At 43.5% G+C, this 17,224-nt stretch overlaps 1 protein-coding gene across 1 annotated transcript in view; it reads left to right on the forward strand.

The window, feature by feature from the left end:
• Positions 1 to 345: 345 nt before the first annotated feature.
• Positions 346 to 17,224, forward strand: part of LOC126263474 (cytochrome P450 6k1-like) — a 31,331-nt gene continuing 14,452 nt past the window's right edge. Inside the window, exons 1-4 of the mRNA XM_049960568.1 lie at positions 346 to 415; positions 538 to 776; positions 9,738 to 10,000; positions 15,442 to 15,623. Coding sequence (XP_049816525.1) covers positions 346 to 415; positions 538 to 776; positions 9,738 to 10,000; positions 15,442 to 15,623 — 754 coding nt within the window. The remainder of the gene's footprint in view (positions 416 to 537; positions 777 to 9,737; positions 10,001 to 15,441; positions 15,624 to 17,224) is intronic.

Consider the following 17,224-nt stretch of genomic DNA (forward strand, 5'->3'; position numbering starts at 1 on the left):
CCTCCTACCGAAACGAGTCTGGGGAGCCTTAGTTTGGAACAACTATGTCACAGAAAATGAATATAGGTCCTCTAAATACCTAATGGTGTAGTGTATTACTTTCAGTTTCTTTGTTTTGCTTGTGTTTCAACAGATCGGTTGGACATTTCCGACGACTACCAGATAACCCTAGTTGTGGATAAGCTCCGTCTCGCCATGGGCGTGTTTCTGGAATCGTGGCTGAGTGAATTCCTGGCCGTAGCCCTGGTGGCGGCTGCGGCGGTCTACGCCTGGTACTCTCACCGCTACAGCTACTGGACCAAGAAGGGCGTATCGCAGGCACCAACCGTGATCCCATTTGGCAATATGGCGAGGGTATTTCTTGGACTGACTCGTCTGGAATTCGTCTTCCAAGAGCTCTACAAGCGTTTCCGAGGTATTATGGAGCAATACCTGTCTGAACTGCCTTTTCTTTATATTGTTTCCAATTTTAATTGTAACTTTATTTGATAATACAGAATATATTTTCACCCACTGTTAATGTCTCATACATTTCAGATCAGAGATACGTGGGAGTATATCTCTTCAGCAAACCAGCTCTGTTGCTGGTCGACCCGGATCTCATCCGACTGGTGTTAGTCAAGGAGTTTGATGCATTTTCCCACAGAAATGTTCATTTCGATGAGAAAGACCCACTGAGTTATCATTTATTCAACTTGAACGGAGGCAGATGGAAGAGACTGCGAGCTAAGATGTCGCCTGCCTTTACGACAGGAAAGCTCAAAATGATGAGCCAAGTAAGTAACAAAAATGGATCTGTCCATATTATAGATAGATATTGTTCACAGCTCACAAACACTCCTCTGATTTCCTTAAAGTACTGTACTTAGTTGCAAATTAATAGTATGCACAATTCCCTATTTGTCATAAATACCTTAGTCCAAGAATGATTTTGTAACAACTACAATTTCACACAAGGTATCCAATCTGAGTCATATTCTCCTAAATACAAGTAAATGGTGACACATTATTTGGGATTCAAACAGAAAATTGTGACCTACAAATATCTCAATGAGACTTTAGAACCAAGGCCATATTCGCTAGGCCAAAATATCAGTCGAAGTTTCTGTTTTATCAGTGAAATTTATGCAATTTACTAACACCTAAGATTCGCGGAAGCTCGAAATTTAGTGCGGACGTCAATGCGAGATGCTTTTATTTCCACAATGAAATATTGTCTGAAAATATGGTAGAAAACCCAAAGAGATTCTGGTCGTATGTAAAGTACACCAGTGACAAAAAATAGTCAATACCGTCACTGCGCAATAGCAATGGAAATGTTACCGATGATGGCTCAATAGCGCCTTACTTAGCAATCGTACACAACCGCTCACTTGACGAAAGGTCTTTCCTAAAGAGTGGAAAGTAGCACAGCTCACAAGAAAGGAAATAGGAGTAACCCATTGAATTACAGACCCATATCACTGACTTAAATTTGCAGTAGGATTTTAGAACATATACCGTGATGAAAATGACTTATTAATACATAACCAACACGGATTCAGAAAATATCGTTCTTGTGCAACACAGCTAGCTTTTTATTCCCATGAAGTAATGAGTGCTGTCGACAAGGGATCTCACATCGATACCATATTCCTAGATTTCCAGAAGGCGTTTCATACCGTTCCTCACAAGCGACTATTAATCAAATTGCGTGCAAATTGAGTATCGTCTCAGTTGTGTGACTGGATTCGGAATTTCCTCTCAGAGAGATTACAGTTCGTGATGATAGACGGTAAATCATCGAGTAGAACAGAAGTGATATCTGGCGTTCCGCAGGGTAGTGTCATGCGACCTCTGCTGTTCCTGATTTACATAAATGATCTAGGTCATAATCTGGGCAGCCCCCTTAGATTGTTTGCAGATGACGCTGTAATTTACCGTCTATTAAAATCATCAGACGATCAATCCCAATTGCAAAATGATCTAGAGAGAATTTCTGTATGGTGCGAAAAGTGGCAATTAGCACCAAACAAAGAAAAGTGCTAGGTCATCCACATGGGCACTAAAAGAAATCCGATAAATTTCGGGTATACGATAAATCGCACAAATCTAAGGGCTGTCAATTCGACTAATTACCTAGGCATTACAATTACGAGCGACTCAAATTGGAAAGACGACATAGATAATATTCTGGGGAAGGCGAAACAAAGACTGTACTTAGTTGGCAGAACACTTAGAAGATGCGACAAACCCACTAAAGAGACAGCCTACATTACACATGTCCGTCCTCTGCTGGAATATTGCTGCGCGGTATAGGATCCTTACCAGGTAGGATTGACGGAGGACATCGAAAAATGGCAAAGAAGGGCAGCTCGTTTCGTGTTATCGCGCAATAGGGGTGAGAGTGTCACTTATATGGTACGCGAGTTGGGGTGGCAGTCACTAAAACAAAGGCGGTTTTCTTTGCGGCGAAATCTATTTACGAAATTTCAATCACTTACTTTCACTTCCGAATGCAGAAATATTTTGTTGACACCCACCTACGTCGGGAGAAATACTCATCATAATAAAATAAGAGAAATCAGAGCTCGAACGGAAAGATTTAGGTGTTCCTTTTTCCCACGCGCCATTCGAGGGTGGAATGGTAGAGAAGTAGTATGAAAATGGTTCGATGAACTCTATGCCAGGCACTTAAGTGAGAATTGCAGAGTAATCATGTAGATGTAGATGTAGACATCTATCGTAGTGTGTTAGCTAAGCAACTGTGAAAACTCAGTATCACCAATTCCTAACAGTATGACGGATGAACTGTGAAGGACGTCAGATTACGTCATCAGATATAGCTGAGCAGTGTGCCGTAATAATTAGTTTGGAGGCAATCAGTCATGTATCTAAACTTATCACTCAGAAAAACCTCGCAATTGGATTGTTGTGGTAATGGACTCAGCCCTTGAGAGGCCAGTTGAGGAGTTGCTTGACTGAGAAGTAGCGGCTTCTGACACGAAATCTGACAACGACTGGGAGACCACATGCTCCTCTATATCCGCACCAAGTGATGCTTTATTCTTCGGATGATACGGCGGCCGGTCGGTACCGTTGGGTCCTCCGAGACATGTTCGGACGGAGTCTTTTTTAGTTTAGTAAAGTAAGACCCACCAGCAGTAATGTGTTTCATATGCATGCCAGCGTCGACATCGACTTTCAGCTTATTGGCGAAAGCTTTCGAACAATACTCAATCCCGTTTCTCCCTATGCCAATTGAATAGCTGAACGTATGGCACTTACGCAATGTGCATCCACTGACTGCAGGCTCACTATGGAATCTTGAAAGGTTTGGCGCTAATCACTTGAACGACACTTCACTGGAAAAGCTCTTATCAAGCATTAGTTTATGAATGCCTCCTTGGAGAACATATACACACATGACTGTCTAGCACGGGGCAGGTTGAACCCTCAGTAATCTCATATGGGCAGTCGAGGCTTCAAATTAGTTACTATTTCCGAGACACCAAACCTTCTATTTGAACACGACTTGCCATTCGTGACAGAAACTCCATCACTGGCACTCCGTGAATTGTCAGCCGTGTAATCTGAAACAGCAGCGAGGTCCTGTCAAAGTGAACCTGTGGACAGAGTGAACAGCAATTTCCGAATCTTCCTGATGATGACGCTGTGGTGCACGGAAAGGTGTCGTCGCTGAGTGACAGTAGAAGGATGCAGACTAACTTAGAATTTCTAATTGTAATGAATAACAGCTTACTCTAAACATATAAAAAAGTAAGGTAATGCGGATGAGTAGGAAAGACAATCCTGCAACGTTCGAATACAGCATTAGTAGTGGGCTGCTTGACACAGTCCCGTCGATTAAAGATCTAGGCGTAACACTGCAAAACGATATGAAATGAAATGAGCACGTCAGGCTGGTAGTTGAGAAAGCAATGGTCGACTTCGTCCCTGGCAGCATTTTAGGAAACTACAACGCATCTAAAAAGGACACGGCATGTAGAACGCTACTGTGACCCGTTCTCGAATACTGCTTGAGTGTTTGGGAACGAAGTAAAGGAAGACATCGAAACAATTCAGAGGTGTGCTTTATTACAGGTAGGTTCGATCATCAGTTCGCAGATATTACGGGTATGCATCGTGAATTGAAATGGAAACCCTGGAAGGAAGATGCTTTTTGCGCGAGGCACTATTGCGGAAATTCAGAGAACGCCCATTTGAGGCCGACTGCATAACGATTCTACTGCAGCCAAACGAACATTTCGCGCAAAGACAACGAAGATAAGAGAATTTGGGCTTCTGTAGAGGCTTATAGACAGTTGTTTTTCTCTCGCTGTATTTGCGAGCGGAACAGGATAGGATATGACTGGTAGTACGTGGTACCAACCGCCTTGCACCGTAAACTAGCTTGCGGAGTATGCATGTAGACGTAAACGTATACATTTCCTGGTATGGACACACCAGTCATTCCTATTCTGTCTGAGACACTTGTCATGATTGACGTTGCTTTCAAACAGCGATGTACGTGAATCTGAAATCTAACGTTTGTAAATGTAGTAGCATGGAAAACCATTGATGTGACTGAAATGAAGTTTCGAGCACAGATTAGATAGTGTACACAACACAAATAGGACTGAAGAACTGTACATGTCCGACTTTCAGAATTACATGTGGTATGGAATGCCCACTTAACACAGGAACTTTATACACGCGTGCCTGCAGCAACAATGGTTGGAAGAGACAATGACGAATAAGTTGTCAACATCAGTGATGGGAACAACTGAATGAAAACAATAGATAATTCGGTTGTTGGAAAACAATAGACTCATTCGGTTGTAGTTATACATATCGGTTGAACTCTTCATTCATTATTTTGAATGAAACCAGACTGTGGTAGCGACCGAATGAAAAAAATCGTTCAGTTGGTCGGACTACTCATTCATTCTTTTGAATAGAACCAGTATGTGGGAGCAACCGAATGAAAACAATCGTGTCATTAGGTTGTAATTTTACCTGTCGGCGGGATTATTATTCATTAATTTTCTTCGAGTGAAGGCAGTTAGTGGGAGCAATCGAATGGAAAGATTCGACATCGTCGTGGCTTTGCATATTGACTGAATTATTCATTCTTTCTTTTCAAGTGGAAACAAAGAGTAGTTTTTCTATCGGTTGAACCAGGTATTGATTCTTTTAGCTGAAACAACTCTTTAGTATTTTAGCTGACCGAGCTACCCATTCATTCTTCTGAGTAAAGCCAGCCTGCAGTAGTTCAATTAGTAGAATTAAAGCAGTGCTACATTACACTGACAGAGGGTGGGCCTAACCGAAGACGTATCTCTGGGGCATGGCAAAGTTAAAATAAGCAGTACACATGTCCGATCAATTATGCACAGAGTGGATAAATTTTTTATCATTTAAAACTGATACATATATCGATGTGGGATAAATAGCTCCAGGGTCCATTAACGCGTAACTAATTAATCTGATGTATCGCTAAGGTAGGCCTGCCATTGCTTAAATTGCGACACCAGACAGAAACTTAAACCCTGTACACTTGGATCTAATTATTTTCCCTAACACAAACAATCTGTAGACGATAAGTTGGCCGATGGCCACGATGTTCCGCGGGGAGAGGGGAACATGAGTTTCAGCGCCTCCTACAGATCAGCAGACATAAATTACGCGTGAGAGTAACAAGGATTTGCGAAAGCTCGTTATAGAGACGTTCGTGTCAGACGTAGTACTATTCTGCAGCAAGGACTATAAATGTAAATGACATCAGTTTTATACAGCTCAATGAGTAGAAGGCAAATGACATTTAAGATATTCAGTTGTCTGGCGGGTTGGGCGGCGTCGCATTGTATGTGATCGCCCATTGTTGGCTGCTTCTCATTGTGTCAATAGAGAAGTATGGAAAATACAGGGTGTTCCAAAATTGTCTTTACAACTTTTATCAGATATATTTCAGAAATGTGGATAGGTAGAAAAGCGCGGTTTGCGGCATAATGTTCATACACACCTAAGGTTCTAGTGGCCGCTTAACAGAGGTCATTGTGTTAAGGTGATCATATTTTCTAGTGCCAAATTCCGGACACATTAAAAAATTTTGATATTGCAAAAAGAAGTCTTAATTGAATATAGTAAATGAAGCAAATTGTCACTTTAATTTGTTACAAAAAGCACATTAATTTATATTCTATTTGTACCTTATAAGATGAAGAAATGCGAACGGACATAGAGTATTCATCAGTGCTGTAAATTATCTTCAGCATGTCTATATTTTTCAACAGCATAATATAAACAATCAGCTCAACTTTTGTCATAATTCACTCTAGACACTATCTTTGCTTTCGTAGTTTCTACAAAAATCTGTGTTTTGTCACTGCTCCATGCATCACTCTTTTGGGAAAATACCCCTCCAGTAACAGCATACGATACAGATGAAATGAATATGTAATTTGAGATAAATCGTTTCAAAGTTGTTAAATCCGGGTCAAATAGATGTCCCGAATCACTTTTGAAAAAATTTAGGACAGAGCCAGAAGTATCGTGATTGTCACGACAAAATGAGGGAAGGAGGATGGATGGTCACCTTAAATGTGTGCGCCGTCTGTAGCGCAGAGGTTGTCTAAACGGTTTTCCAGTTCCTTGTCCAGCCTAGAATGTCCTCATTAAAGTGTGCTACTGTTGCTCTGATGTGAGCTCACAGTTCGTGCAACTCCCGCCCAAAGAAAAAAAAATGTAATAGGCTTCCGCAGGACCTGGTCTTCACCAACCACGCCACACACTGTACCAACTGCCGGCGATTGGCCAATGAATAACTAATATGTGAAAATAAGAAACTAGAATCAGCTTTAGGTGTGTGTAAACATTATGCCGCGAACCGTACCTTTATACCTACTCCCATTTCTAAAATATACGTGATTAAAGTTGTAAAGACAATTTTGGAACACAATTTATGCGTATAAGGGACCGTCTAAGCGTGTTTGCCGCTGCGTTTTTAGCAGTCAGACTAAAACGAAGAAACTATCTATAGTTCGACCCTCCTTTAATGAATTTTTCCTCAGGTTTATTACAGTCGAATTTCCACAGGCATGAAAAAAGGTCCATGTTTAACCCGGACAGTTGTATAGAAATCCCTCCAGTACACCTCCGGACGCCCTCAACACTAGGAGAGATCGGGGGAAATTCAGACATATTGCAGCTCTAGTTGGGGATGCAAAGATGAGCCTAATGGTGCCCTTAAGGATATATGAAGGAAAAAGGAACCTTGACTCGTTTGCATTAGTTGACGTCCCATTGCCGGCCGGAGTGGCCAAGCAGTTCTAGGCGCTACAGTCCGGAACCGCGCGACCGCTACGGTCGCGGGTTCGAATCCTGCCTCGGGCATGGAAGTGTGTGATGTCCTTAGGTTAGTTAGGTGTAAGTATTTCTAAGTTCTATGGGACTTATGACCTCAGCAGTTGAGTCCCATAGTGCTCAGAGCCATTTGAACCATTTGACGTCCCATTCACAAAACACTATCGGTCATGGAAATCGGCGCCATGAATTTCTTGATGCAGTAACGCGTGGAGTGGATGATACAGATGACGATGCAGTATTGTGACATACCAGAGCCGTGACATAATTGGGCGCTTATCCGTGGGTTGTGGTGCACGGCCGCTAGCACAGCTATACAGCTATCTCATTAGCTTCTCCTGTAAAAGCTTCCTCTGGAAAATGCTCGGCGTGCAATCTCGATATTTCTCCTACTTTCTCTGTAAATCAGGATCATTTCAGTTTTTTCTGCTGTGGTTGCAACCTTCATCGACCACTTGCACGTCTGTTCTCCAAATGATAAGTATGTGCGCAGCGAATAAACACTTCGCAAGTTTTGGAATGTTTAGAACCGCTATCTGTTCTACGTCTGCACGATATGTGAGCTCCGGTCACAGTGTACTTCCTGTTATGATACGTCGTCGTTCGCTACACGGCGGTGCCATTGGATATTCAAGGGCCATTGAGTAGCATGTCGCAAATTACGACTGTGTATCCATTTATACTCCTCCGGTTACAGAGCCGTCTGTGGCGAAACGAAGAAAATGCTTCAGACAAAACGTATGTAGATTTTGCCGTAGAATCGTAATCTGCAATAAAAACTGTGCTTCCCATTGAAGATTTCGAAGCTGCCCTCAGCCACCCACGCACGACTTCGGGTGACAGGTCGAGTGTGGTGTCGTTGGATGTCCCTCTCCAACACAAAGAAATTGGAATTATACCTCTTTTTGATCCGACGAGTAGTTTTCGAGATATTCCAGTGTCTTGAGTTAAAATGAACACCGTGGATAATTGTTGCATGATTTAAATGGTACATTTGGATTTACAGATAATTACCTTTAGGCAAGTTGTAGTTTTTATGCAATTGTCATTTCGTTTGCTTCACACCAGTTCCTTGTACACTCCACAGGTTCTGACACCGACTAAGCAGTACGTTCGTTGTGAGTACACGAATATGATCTCGATAATCCTTTCTTGTTGCCGTACTGCTTCACCCACTATCCACTCATCGCTGGGAATAACCTTTTTCTGTTCACTGTAACCCCATACGTACTACCATTGCAGCTAATGTGCCCTTTGCGAGCCGAAAGATATAATCCGGCGGCCGAACACCCTGCATCAATCAGATTAACTGAGACGCTCTATTACTTTCACGACGCATACGTATATTTCTTCCAAGCTTCCATTTCCTTTGACTGAACTTCACTGTAGGTGCGTTTTTAAAGAAATACATTTTTGACCACCCACACAAGAGAGCGCTCAGCCATGCGTAAGTGTACACCATCTGTGTGTGAGCTTAACCACTTACTGCTGTTACACTGCTATACACATACCATCCGAAATGGACTCATTCGGTTCATTCCTTCTGAGCGTTGACATTTTCACAAATATTTGTTAATATACGACGCAAATTTGAGTAGCCAGATTATAATTGTATTGTTAAGTATACAGGGTGATAAGGCACATTGGGCACACAACTGCGGTCTGTAATCATATACGTAGGAAGCGGGGCTCGCAAAAGGCACGAGAGGGCGCTACCGTTACATGTGGACTGGCATCGTCGGAAACTGTTTAATTGGGCCGTGCATTCCTCCAGACCGACTTTTCTTCACACGTATCTAGAATTCCTTCGAGAGGTTACGCCATACACTCTAATTGATGTTCCCTTGCCTATTCGTCGCCGCATTTGATTTCAGCATGATGGAGCCGCTGTGAATCTCAGTAGGCAAGTGAGGGCACATCCGTAGGCGACCTTTCCCAGCCACTGGATTGGTCGCGGTGGGCCAGTCACATGGCCACGTTGATCACCCTGTCTGCCCCCAATCGATATTTTTCCGGGGGGGGGGGAGGGGGGGTATCTGAAGAACCTTGTGTATGAATCATCTGTTCCATCGTTGGAGCACCTAGTGGACAGGATAGTTGTGGCAGCAGGATGTCTTCGAGATAAACGAGGTGTCAGGCGTATCTCGATGCATCTTAACAAACTTTGAGTATCTCTTGTAGTGGGCATCCATTTGTAGCACACTGACTAAACAAATGCGACGCAGTTTAGTAGCCGCGGATGGTCTTTGACACCTCCGGTTCCTGTGTGGTTACTGATCCTTGTTGTATGCCTGATGTACCATGTCGGATTGTAAATGTTTTTTTAATCGTCCTGTATATCGGAAAAAATTGTATGAGAACCTTTACAATCAACGGTCTCCTCTTCCTTGCAGACAATGCAGGACTGTGGACGCCAATTGGTGGAGGTGTTGGAGGAGCCAGCGAAGAAGGGCCAGATCCTGGAGATGCGGGAAATAGCCGCCAGATTCACCACCGACATCATCGCCTCCGTCGGTTTCGGACTCGAGAGTAATTCTCAACGAAACCCGGACGCAGAGTTCCGCCGCTGGGGACGAAAATTATTCGAATTTTCGATTAAGTCGAGGATTGCCAATCTCATGTACAGGTTCATTCCAGTTGTGGCTAAAGCTCTAAGGTGAGTAGTTTAAATGTACATTTACTCTGTAAAACGTATCACATTGTAACGATAGCAGAGAAAAATCTGTCAGCCCCATGAGACTTACTAAAACAGTGTAACACACTCTTTAACTTGATAAAGACCGGGGGGGAACAGACCCCATGAATTTCTTCAAGCCGGCCACGGTGGCCGTGCGGTTCTAGGCGCTCAAGTCCGGAGCCGCGCTGCTGCCACGGTCGCAGGTTCGAATCCTGCCTCGGGCATGGGTGTGTGTGATGTCCTTAGGTTAGTTAGGTTAAGTAGTTCTAAGTTCTAGGGGACTGATGACCACAGCAGTTGAGGCCCATAGTGCTCAGAGCCATTTGAACCATTTTGAGTTTCTTCAAGCATTGAACATCTACATGGCTCTGAGCACTATGGGACTCAACTGCTGTGGTTATCAGTCCCCTAGAACTTAGAACTACTTAAACCTAACTAACCTAAGGACATCACACACATCCATGCCCGAGGCAGGATTTGAACCTGCGACCGTAGCAGTCGCACGGTTCCGGACTGCGTGCCTAGAACCGCGAGACCACCGCGGCCGGCGAACATCTACATGAAGCCACTCATTGATAATTAGAACCAGTAGTTAACAATTGTGGGGAAGTTGACTGGTGAGTTACAGCCGCTGTTTAAAAGGAGGCCAGTCATTTCCATGGGATTATAAGTGTAACGAACTGGGGACCCTCGGGGACGAGTGACTGGTGGTGACTGGCCGTGAGGTATGGGGCAAACACTGTTAAGAATTAGAAAGAACTTTATTGATCTTGGTACGTGGCGTAGCTCGATAGGCTTTTCTCGCTGACACTGACTTAGGTCAATGAACTGGTGGCGGTTTCTGACTGGTGCTGCTGTGCTGTCACCTTGTGCTGCTAAGGCCGGTAGCCCCTGCAGGCCATGGGCGTTGACGTCAGTGGCACTTGGAGTTGTGCTGCGATGGCACCCCACATGGGAGGCGGCCCCTCGCTTCTGCACGCTACCACCATGGTGGTGCGTACATTACTTCCCTCGAGGTCCTGTAGGCTTGGCAGCCCCTTGCCCTACTTGCACCATTGCGACGGAACGCAGCTGTGAGCTGCCTGATACCCTTGGACGAAGTCGGCTGGTGACTCGTGTTGTGGCACTGAACCCCACTAGGAACTCAGTGCAGGTGGCAGATTGGCAGGGCTGAGACACCAAGTCCTGTGAAGGGCTTACTGCATATGGCAGGTGCAGCCCAGTCTGAAACGCATGACTGCAGCTAGCAGAGCCCATTGTCTCGCCTGTCCGGTGTTGCTCTGCTACCTTCCGGCGATGACGAGTGTTCCCGACTTAAAATACAGACATTTATATGCCTCAAGAGTCTAACATTCTGTGTGGTGTCTGTTTGTTCTAAGTCGTGTCTCCCTACAGCTTTCGCGCAACGACGCTCTGAGCGTGTTTCTTAGGGAATTGACTAGTTTGAACGTGGGACCTGTTTGTGTTCTGGTCTTAAAGGCAGCCTATGCACGGGGTGGTAATTCAGTGACATGGCTGCTGCTACTCTGCCAGTAATTGTACGGAATGTCCCAGAACGCTACAGGGAGTCCGTTTCTTGTTCTGGGACAACAGACGCAGAAGAGAAAAGGATTGCGAAGCGCTCACGGCACAATACGGTGATATTCCCTTGTGGTGGTCAGACGTGGTCGATGGGAGCATTGACAAGGTGTATACCTGCCCGCGTAGTCCCATACAGTCCAACACAGGGCCGCTGCCACGTCCGAATGCCCGATTATTATACATGTTAAACGATTCGAACAGCTGGGGAAATGAAGATGGAAAATGAGGCCCCTTTCAAATAGTCAGGTGTTGATAATTCCTGTCTAAAACGAGTACGTGACTTCACCGTGTACTTGATAATGATCACTCAACACCGGACGGTATTCACACCTTTTACACAGTATTGGAAATCAGTATAAACGCAGGGTTCCACGAAAGGGTCTGAAGTAGGACTTTTGATAAAATATCGATATATTGACATATTTTACAAGAAGTGTAGATACGTAAGTATATGTATATGTCGACACCGAAACAGCAATATCAAATGCCGATATTTTTATTTTATGTTATATATTTTCCGCAATTTTCAGCAAATATTTGAAATTGTAGTGGAATATAAGTTTACTTTCACTGTGTGAAGCAGTCTTCCTACTTTTTGAGCGTTCATCATGTCCAGGCTTCCTCTGTGACTGAGTGAAGCAAATTTAGCTGTCTCAATGAAGTCCGATTCACTGCGGCGAAGGGGGGGGGGGGGGGAGCGGGTGTGTGAATAGAATAACAAGATTTCCGATCGGTGTTCTTCAAAATCAGCTGCTCAAAATGATGAACAAAAATCTAAATGACGGCGGTAGGAGAAATGCTGACGTAATCGGCGCTCCGCGCTACCAGCGGAAAGTGCAACGTTTAACTCCATCATGCAACTTTGACACTACAATTACAAGGTCGCTGGCGTTTGCAGAAATGAAAAAACAGGGAAGTTGACATGAGGTGTTCCGGACAAATTAGATGTATGACGAATCCGAACGACAGACTTATCGGACACCTGTTAATTGCGCCACTTACGTGCAGTTACCATTGTTAGCAAAGTGGTTATCGACAAGCGTGAACGTGGATCGTTTTCCTTTCGAATCTTCTCTAAGGGGGTAAGCAGGCTGCTACCTTGTTGACCTGCAGAATATCTAATAATAAATCAGTACTTAAATATACAGCTCTAAACGCGGCAGTATATTTACAACGTGCAGCCAATATTTTTTTAGGTCTGTACGTCGATAGTATTTGTCGATGTTTTGATACTTTCTTCGTTACATCGATGGTTAATAATGATACGTTTTTTAAATATTGATGTATCAGATTTCCGATATTTTTAAAATAGCCTGAAGCAGACGCTTATCGAATTTACTATGAATAAATATACATATAAGACTTAAATAATCATGATTGAATTACATAGTTCATTTCATAAAACAAGTAAAAAAATAAGGCGTTTGCATTTCCTGGGTGGTAACTGATACAAAGGCACTCACCGTGCTCTTGTGTTATTGCATTGATAGTACTTTGTGCAACTTCCGCTTTTCCTAATTACCTAAAAAATTCTCTTCGGCATTGATTTTGTCAGGGGTTGCAGTTCTTGCATTGAAATTATCGACTACTCTTGTCGTATCGCTCTTTCAGCTTACAACAGCTTCAGATTGCCTTCCATTTCGATAAACACGCTTGCAAGTATTCTCCAAAGATTTTCCACGAAGCTCAAAATCTGGGCTATGTCCGTTCTCTCCATATCATGGGCCCAATCTCACGTAAATTACCCAACGAAACTGACCGGTTCAACTTGTTGACAGTTTGACGCTTAGAGTGTCCCATTTTCTTGTACGTACAGATTTTTGCTTTTTCGTCACCTGATAACTGTTTTCCGCGCAGCACAGTCACAATCGTGGTTTATGTACACAGCACGCGTAGTCACTAATGGCGTATGTTTACTATCTGCAATAAAGGCATGAACGCAGACACTAACACTGCATAGAGCCAACTGACTTTACACCTACTTCGACCCTCTACCATCTGAATCGTTGATGTCTTCTTATATACTGTCCTACTGGTGTCAAATGCGATACCATTTGACTGCATTTGTCGGTATATGGAATTTCATACTGTTCCAAATACATTGTGTATAACTATTCCAATGGACAATGTTAATTTTCCAGCAAATGTCCATACCTTTATACTGATTTCCACCACTGTATTCCCTACCAGGCCTGTTAACATTAAAGATGAACAAGACTAATTCACTCGACTAGTCGTTCTACTTGTCACCGAGAATTGCAGCTCTAATCATTTACATACCCATGTGCGTGTATGATGAAGTTACACACATCAAAAAAAGTTTTTCATCACTTCGGTTCCGAGAGTTCCGGTACCTGTACAGAAACCTGGAATAGAGATCAACATAAACATCATTTCCGCCCTTTTTATTGCTCATGAAAACCACACATTGCATGTTGTACCACCATACAGCGAGACTTTCGGAGATGTTGGTCCTGATTGCTGTACACACCGGTACCTCTAATACCCAGTAGTACGTCCTCTTGCATTGATGCATGCCTGTGTTCAGTGTGGCATACTATCCACAAGTCCATCAAGGCACTGTTGGTCCAGATTGTCCCACCCCTCAACGGCGATTCGGCGTAGATCCCTCAGAGTGGTTGGTGGGTCACGTCGTCCATAAGCAGACCTTTTGAATCTATCCCAGGCATGTTCGATAGGGTTAATGTCTGTAGAACATGCTGGCCACTCTAGTCGAGCGATGTCGTTATCCTGAAGGAAGTCATTCACAAGATGTGCACGATAGGGGCGCGAATTGGCGTGGATGAAGACGACTGCCTCGCCTATATGCTGCCAATATGGTTGCACTATCAGTCGGAGGATGGCATTCACGCATCGTACTACCGTAACGGCGCCTACCATAACCACCAGCGGCGTACGTCGGCCCCACATAGCGCCACCCCAAAACAGCAGGGAACTTCTACCTTGCTGCACTCGCTGGACAGTGTGTCTAAGGCATTGAGCCTGACCGAGTTGCCTCCAAACACGTCTCTGACGATTGTCTGGTTGAAAGCATATGCGACACTCATCGGTGACGAGAACGTGATGCCAATCCTGAGCAGTCCATACAGCATGTTGTTGGGCCCATCTGTACCTCGTTGCATGGTTTCGTGGTTGCAAAGATGGTCTTCGCCATGGACGTAGGGAGCGAAGTTGCGCATCATGCAGCCTATTGCGCACAGTTTGGTTCACTCCGAGACACGTAGACACTTCCCTTGTTGAGAGCCGTTCCTGGCACAAAGTAACAATGCGGACGCAATCGGACAGCGTTATTGGCGGTCTAGGCATGGTTGAACTACAGACAAATCGAGCCGTGTACCTCCTTCCACGTGGAATGACTGAAACTGGCGCTACTCATTCATGGTTGTTTACATCTTTGGGCGGGTTTAGTGCCATCTCTGAACAGTCAAAGGGACTGTGTCTGTGATACAATATCACAACCAAAGCCTATCTCCGGGGGTTCTGGGAACCGGGGTGATGCAAAAGTTTTTTTAGTGTGTGTATGTTCACATCCAAGCATGTCTTCTGGGTCATCACTGTTTGGCATATACTATTAAAAACATTTCTACCCAAGAGAAAATTGGCTATGTGTAGTGTATTTTGACAACCACGTGTGCATTAAATCAGATTTCATGTATATTTGATTAACGAATTCTGAATACTACAAAAACGATCGATGGCCATTGTTATCGATTGAGCATCATCAAATAAAGCTGGGGAAAGTACCTTCCTTCGGTTGAGATGTAACCTTACTACTAACTTCATGACATTGAATGTAAATTTGTTTCCCTTATTTTCAGGTTAAAGGGAGGCGCTAGAGACGTCATGATATACTTTCGGGATGTGGTGAAGAGTACTGTGGAGTACCGCGAACAACACAGCGTTGTCCGCAATGACTTCCTGCACCTGATGATACAGCTCAAGAACAAGGGTTTCATTGACGAACAAAGCAAAACGGGATCCCAAGAAGTTGATAACTGGAGTAAGTATGAACATATAACTCAACAAACGTGTGGTCAGACAAGTTTGTCACTTCTTCAACAAGTATCTGGAATGTTATTTTATTCAGAAACAGCTGAAGGCGCGAATCGCATTAATATTTTTTTTATTATTTTTACGCTCTTATACCGGGAATGATATTCATAAGATGGAGCCAATGTGAATATCCCACATATCATCACAAAGAGAAAGAACTGCATAGTGCCTAATTAAGAGATTAGTAATGAATATTTTGAGCACTTCGTATCATGTAAGTATTTAGCAGTAATAGTAACAAGGAGATCACACAGTAATCGCATTATTGTAATTTTTTATACTTGCGGTACATTAACTATGCTGGTACTGCGAACGGCTGAAAGCAAGGGGAAACTACAGCCGTAATTTTTCCCGAGGGCATGCAACTTTACTGTATGGTTAAATGATGATGGCGTCCTCTTGGGTAAAATATTTCGGAGGTAAAATAGTCCCCCATTCGGATCTCCGGGCGGGGACTACTCAAGAGGAGGTCGTTATCAGGAGAAAAAAAACTGGCGTTCTACGGATCGGAGCGTGGAATGTCAGATCCCTTATTCGGGTAGGTAGGTTAGAAAATTTAAAAAGGGAAATGGATAGGTTAAAGTTAGATATAGTGGGAATTAGTGATTCAATTTGTATATTGAGCAAGCAGTAAAAGAAACAAAAGAAAAATTCGGAGTAGGTATTAAAATTCATGGAGAAGAAGTAAAAACTTTGAGGTTCGCCGATGACATTGTAATTCTGTCAGAGACAGCAATGGACTTGGAAGAGCAGTTGAACGGAATGGACAGTGTCTTGAAAGGAGGATATAAGATGAACATCAACAAAAGCAAAACGAGGATAATGGAATGTAGTCGAATTAAGTCGGTGATGCTGAGGCAATTAAATTATGAAATGAGACACTTAAAGTAGTAAAGGAGTTTTGCTATTTGGAGAGAAAAATAACTGATGATGGTCGAAGTAGAGCGGATATAAAATGTAGACTGGCAATGGCAAGGAAAGCGTTTCTGAAGAAGAGAAATTTGTTAACATCGAGTATAGATTTAAGTGTCAGGAAGCCGTTTCTGAAGGTATTTGTATGGAGTGTAGCCATCTATGGAAGTGAAACGTGGACGATATATGGTTTAGACAAGAAGAGAATAGAAGCTTTCGAAATGTGGTGCTACAGAAGAATGCTGAAAATTAGCTGGGTAAATCACATAACTAACGAGGAAGTATTGAATAGAATTAGGGAGAAGAGGCGTTTGTGGCACAACTTGACAAGAAGGGACAGGTTGGTAGGACATGTTCTGAGGCATCAATGGATCACAAATTTAGCATTGGAGGGCAGCGTGGAGGGTAAAAATCGTAGAGGGAGACCAAGAGATGAATACACTAAGCAGATTCAGAAGGATGTAGGTTGCAGTAAGTACTGGGAGATGAAGAAGCTTTCACAGGGTAGAGTAGCATGGAGAGCTGCATCAAACCAGTCTCAGGACTGAAGACCACAACAACAACAACATTAACTCCAGAACTCACATATCAATCAACCGAAGCAGTTAGATGCAGCTCTCAAATATTCTCGAGAAA

The sequence above is a fragment of the Schistocerca nitens genome, chromosome 6 (assembly GCF_023898315.1).
Source record: "Schistocerca nitens isolate TAMUIC-IGC-003100 chromosome 6, iqSchNite1.1, whole genome shotgun sequence".
Classification (NCBI taxonomy): Eukaryota; Metazoa; Arthropoda; class Insecta; order Orthoptera; family Acrididae; genus Schistocerca; species Schistocerca nitens.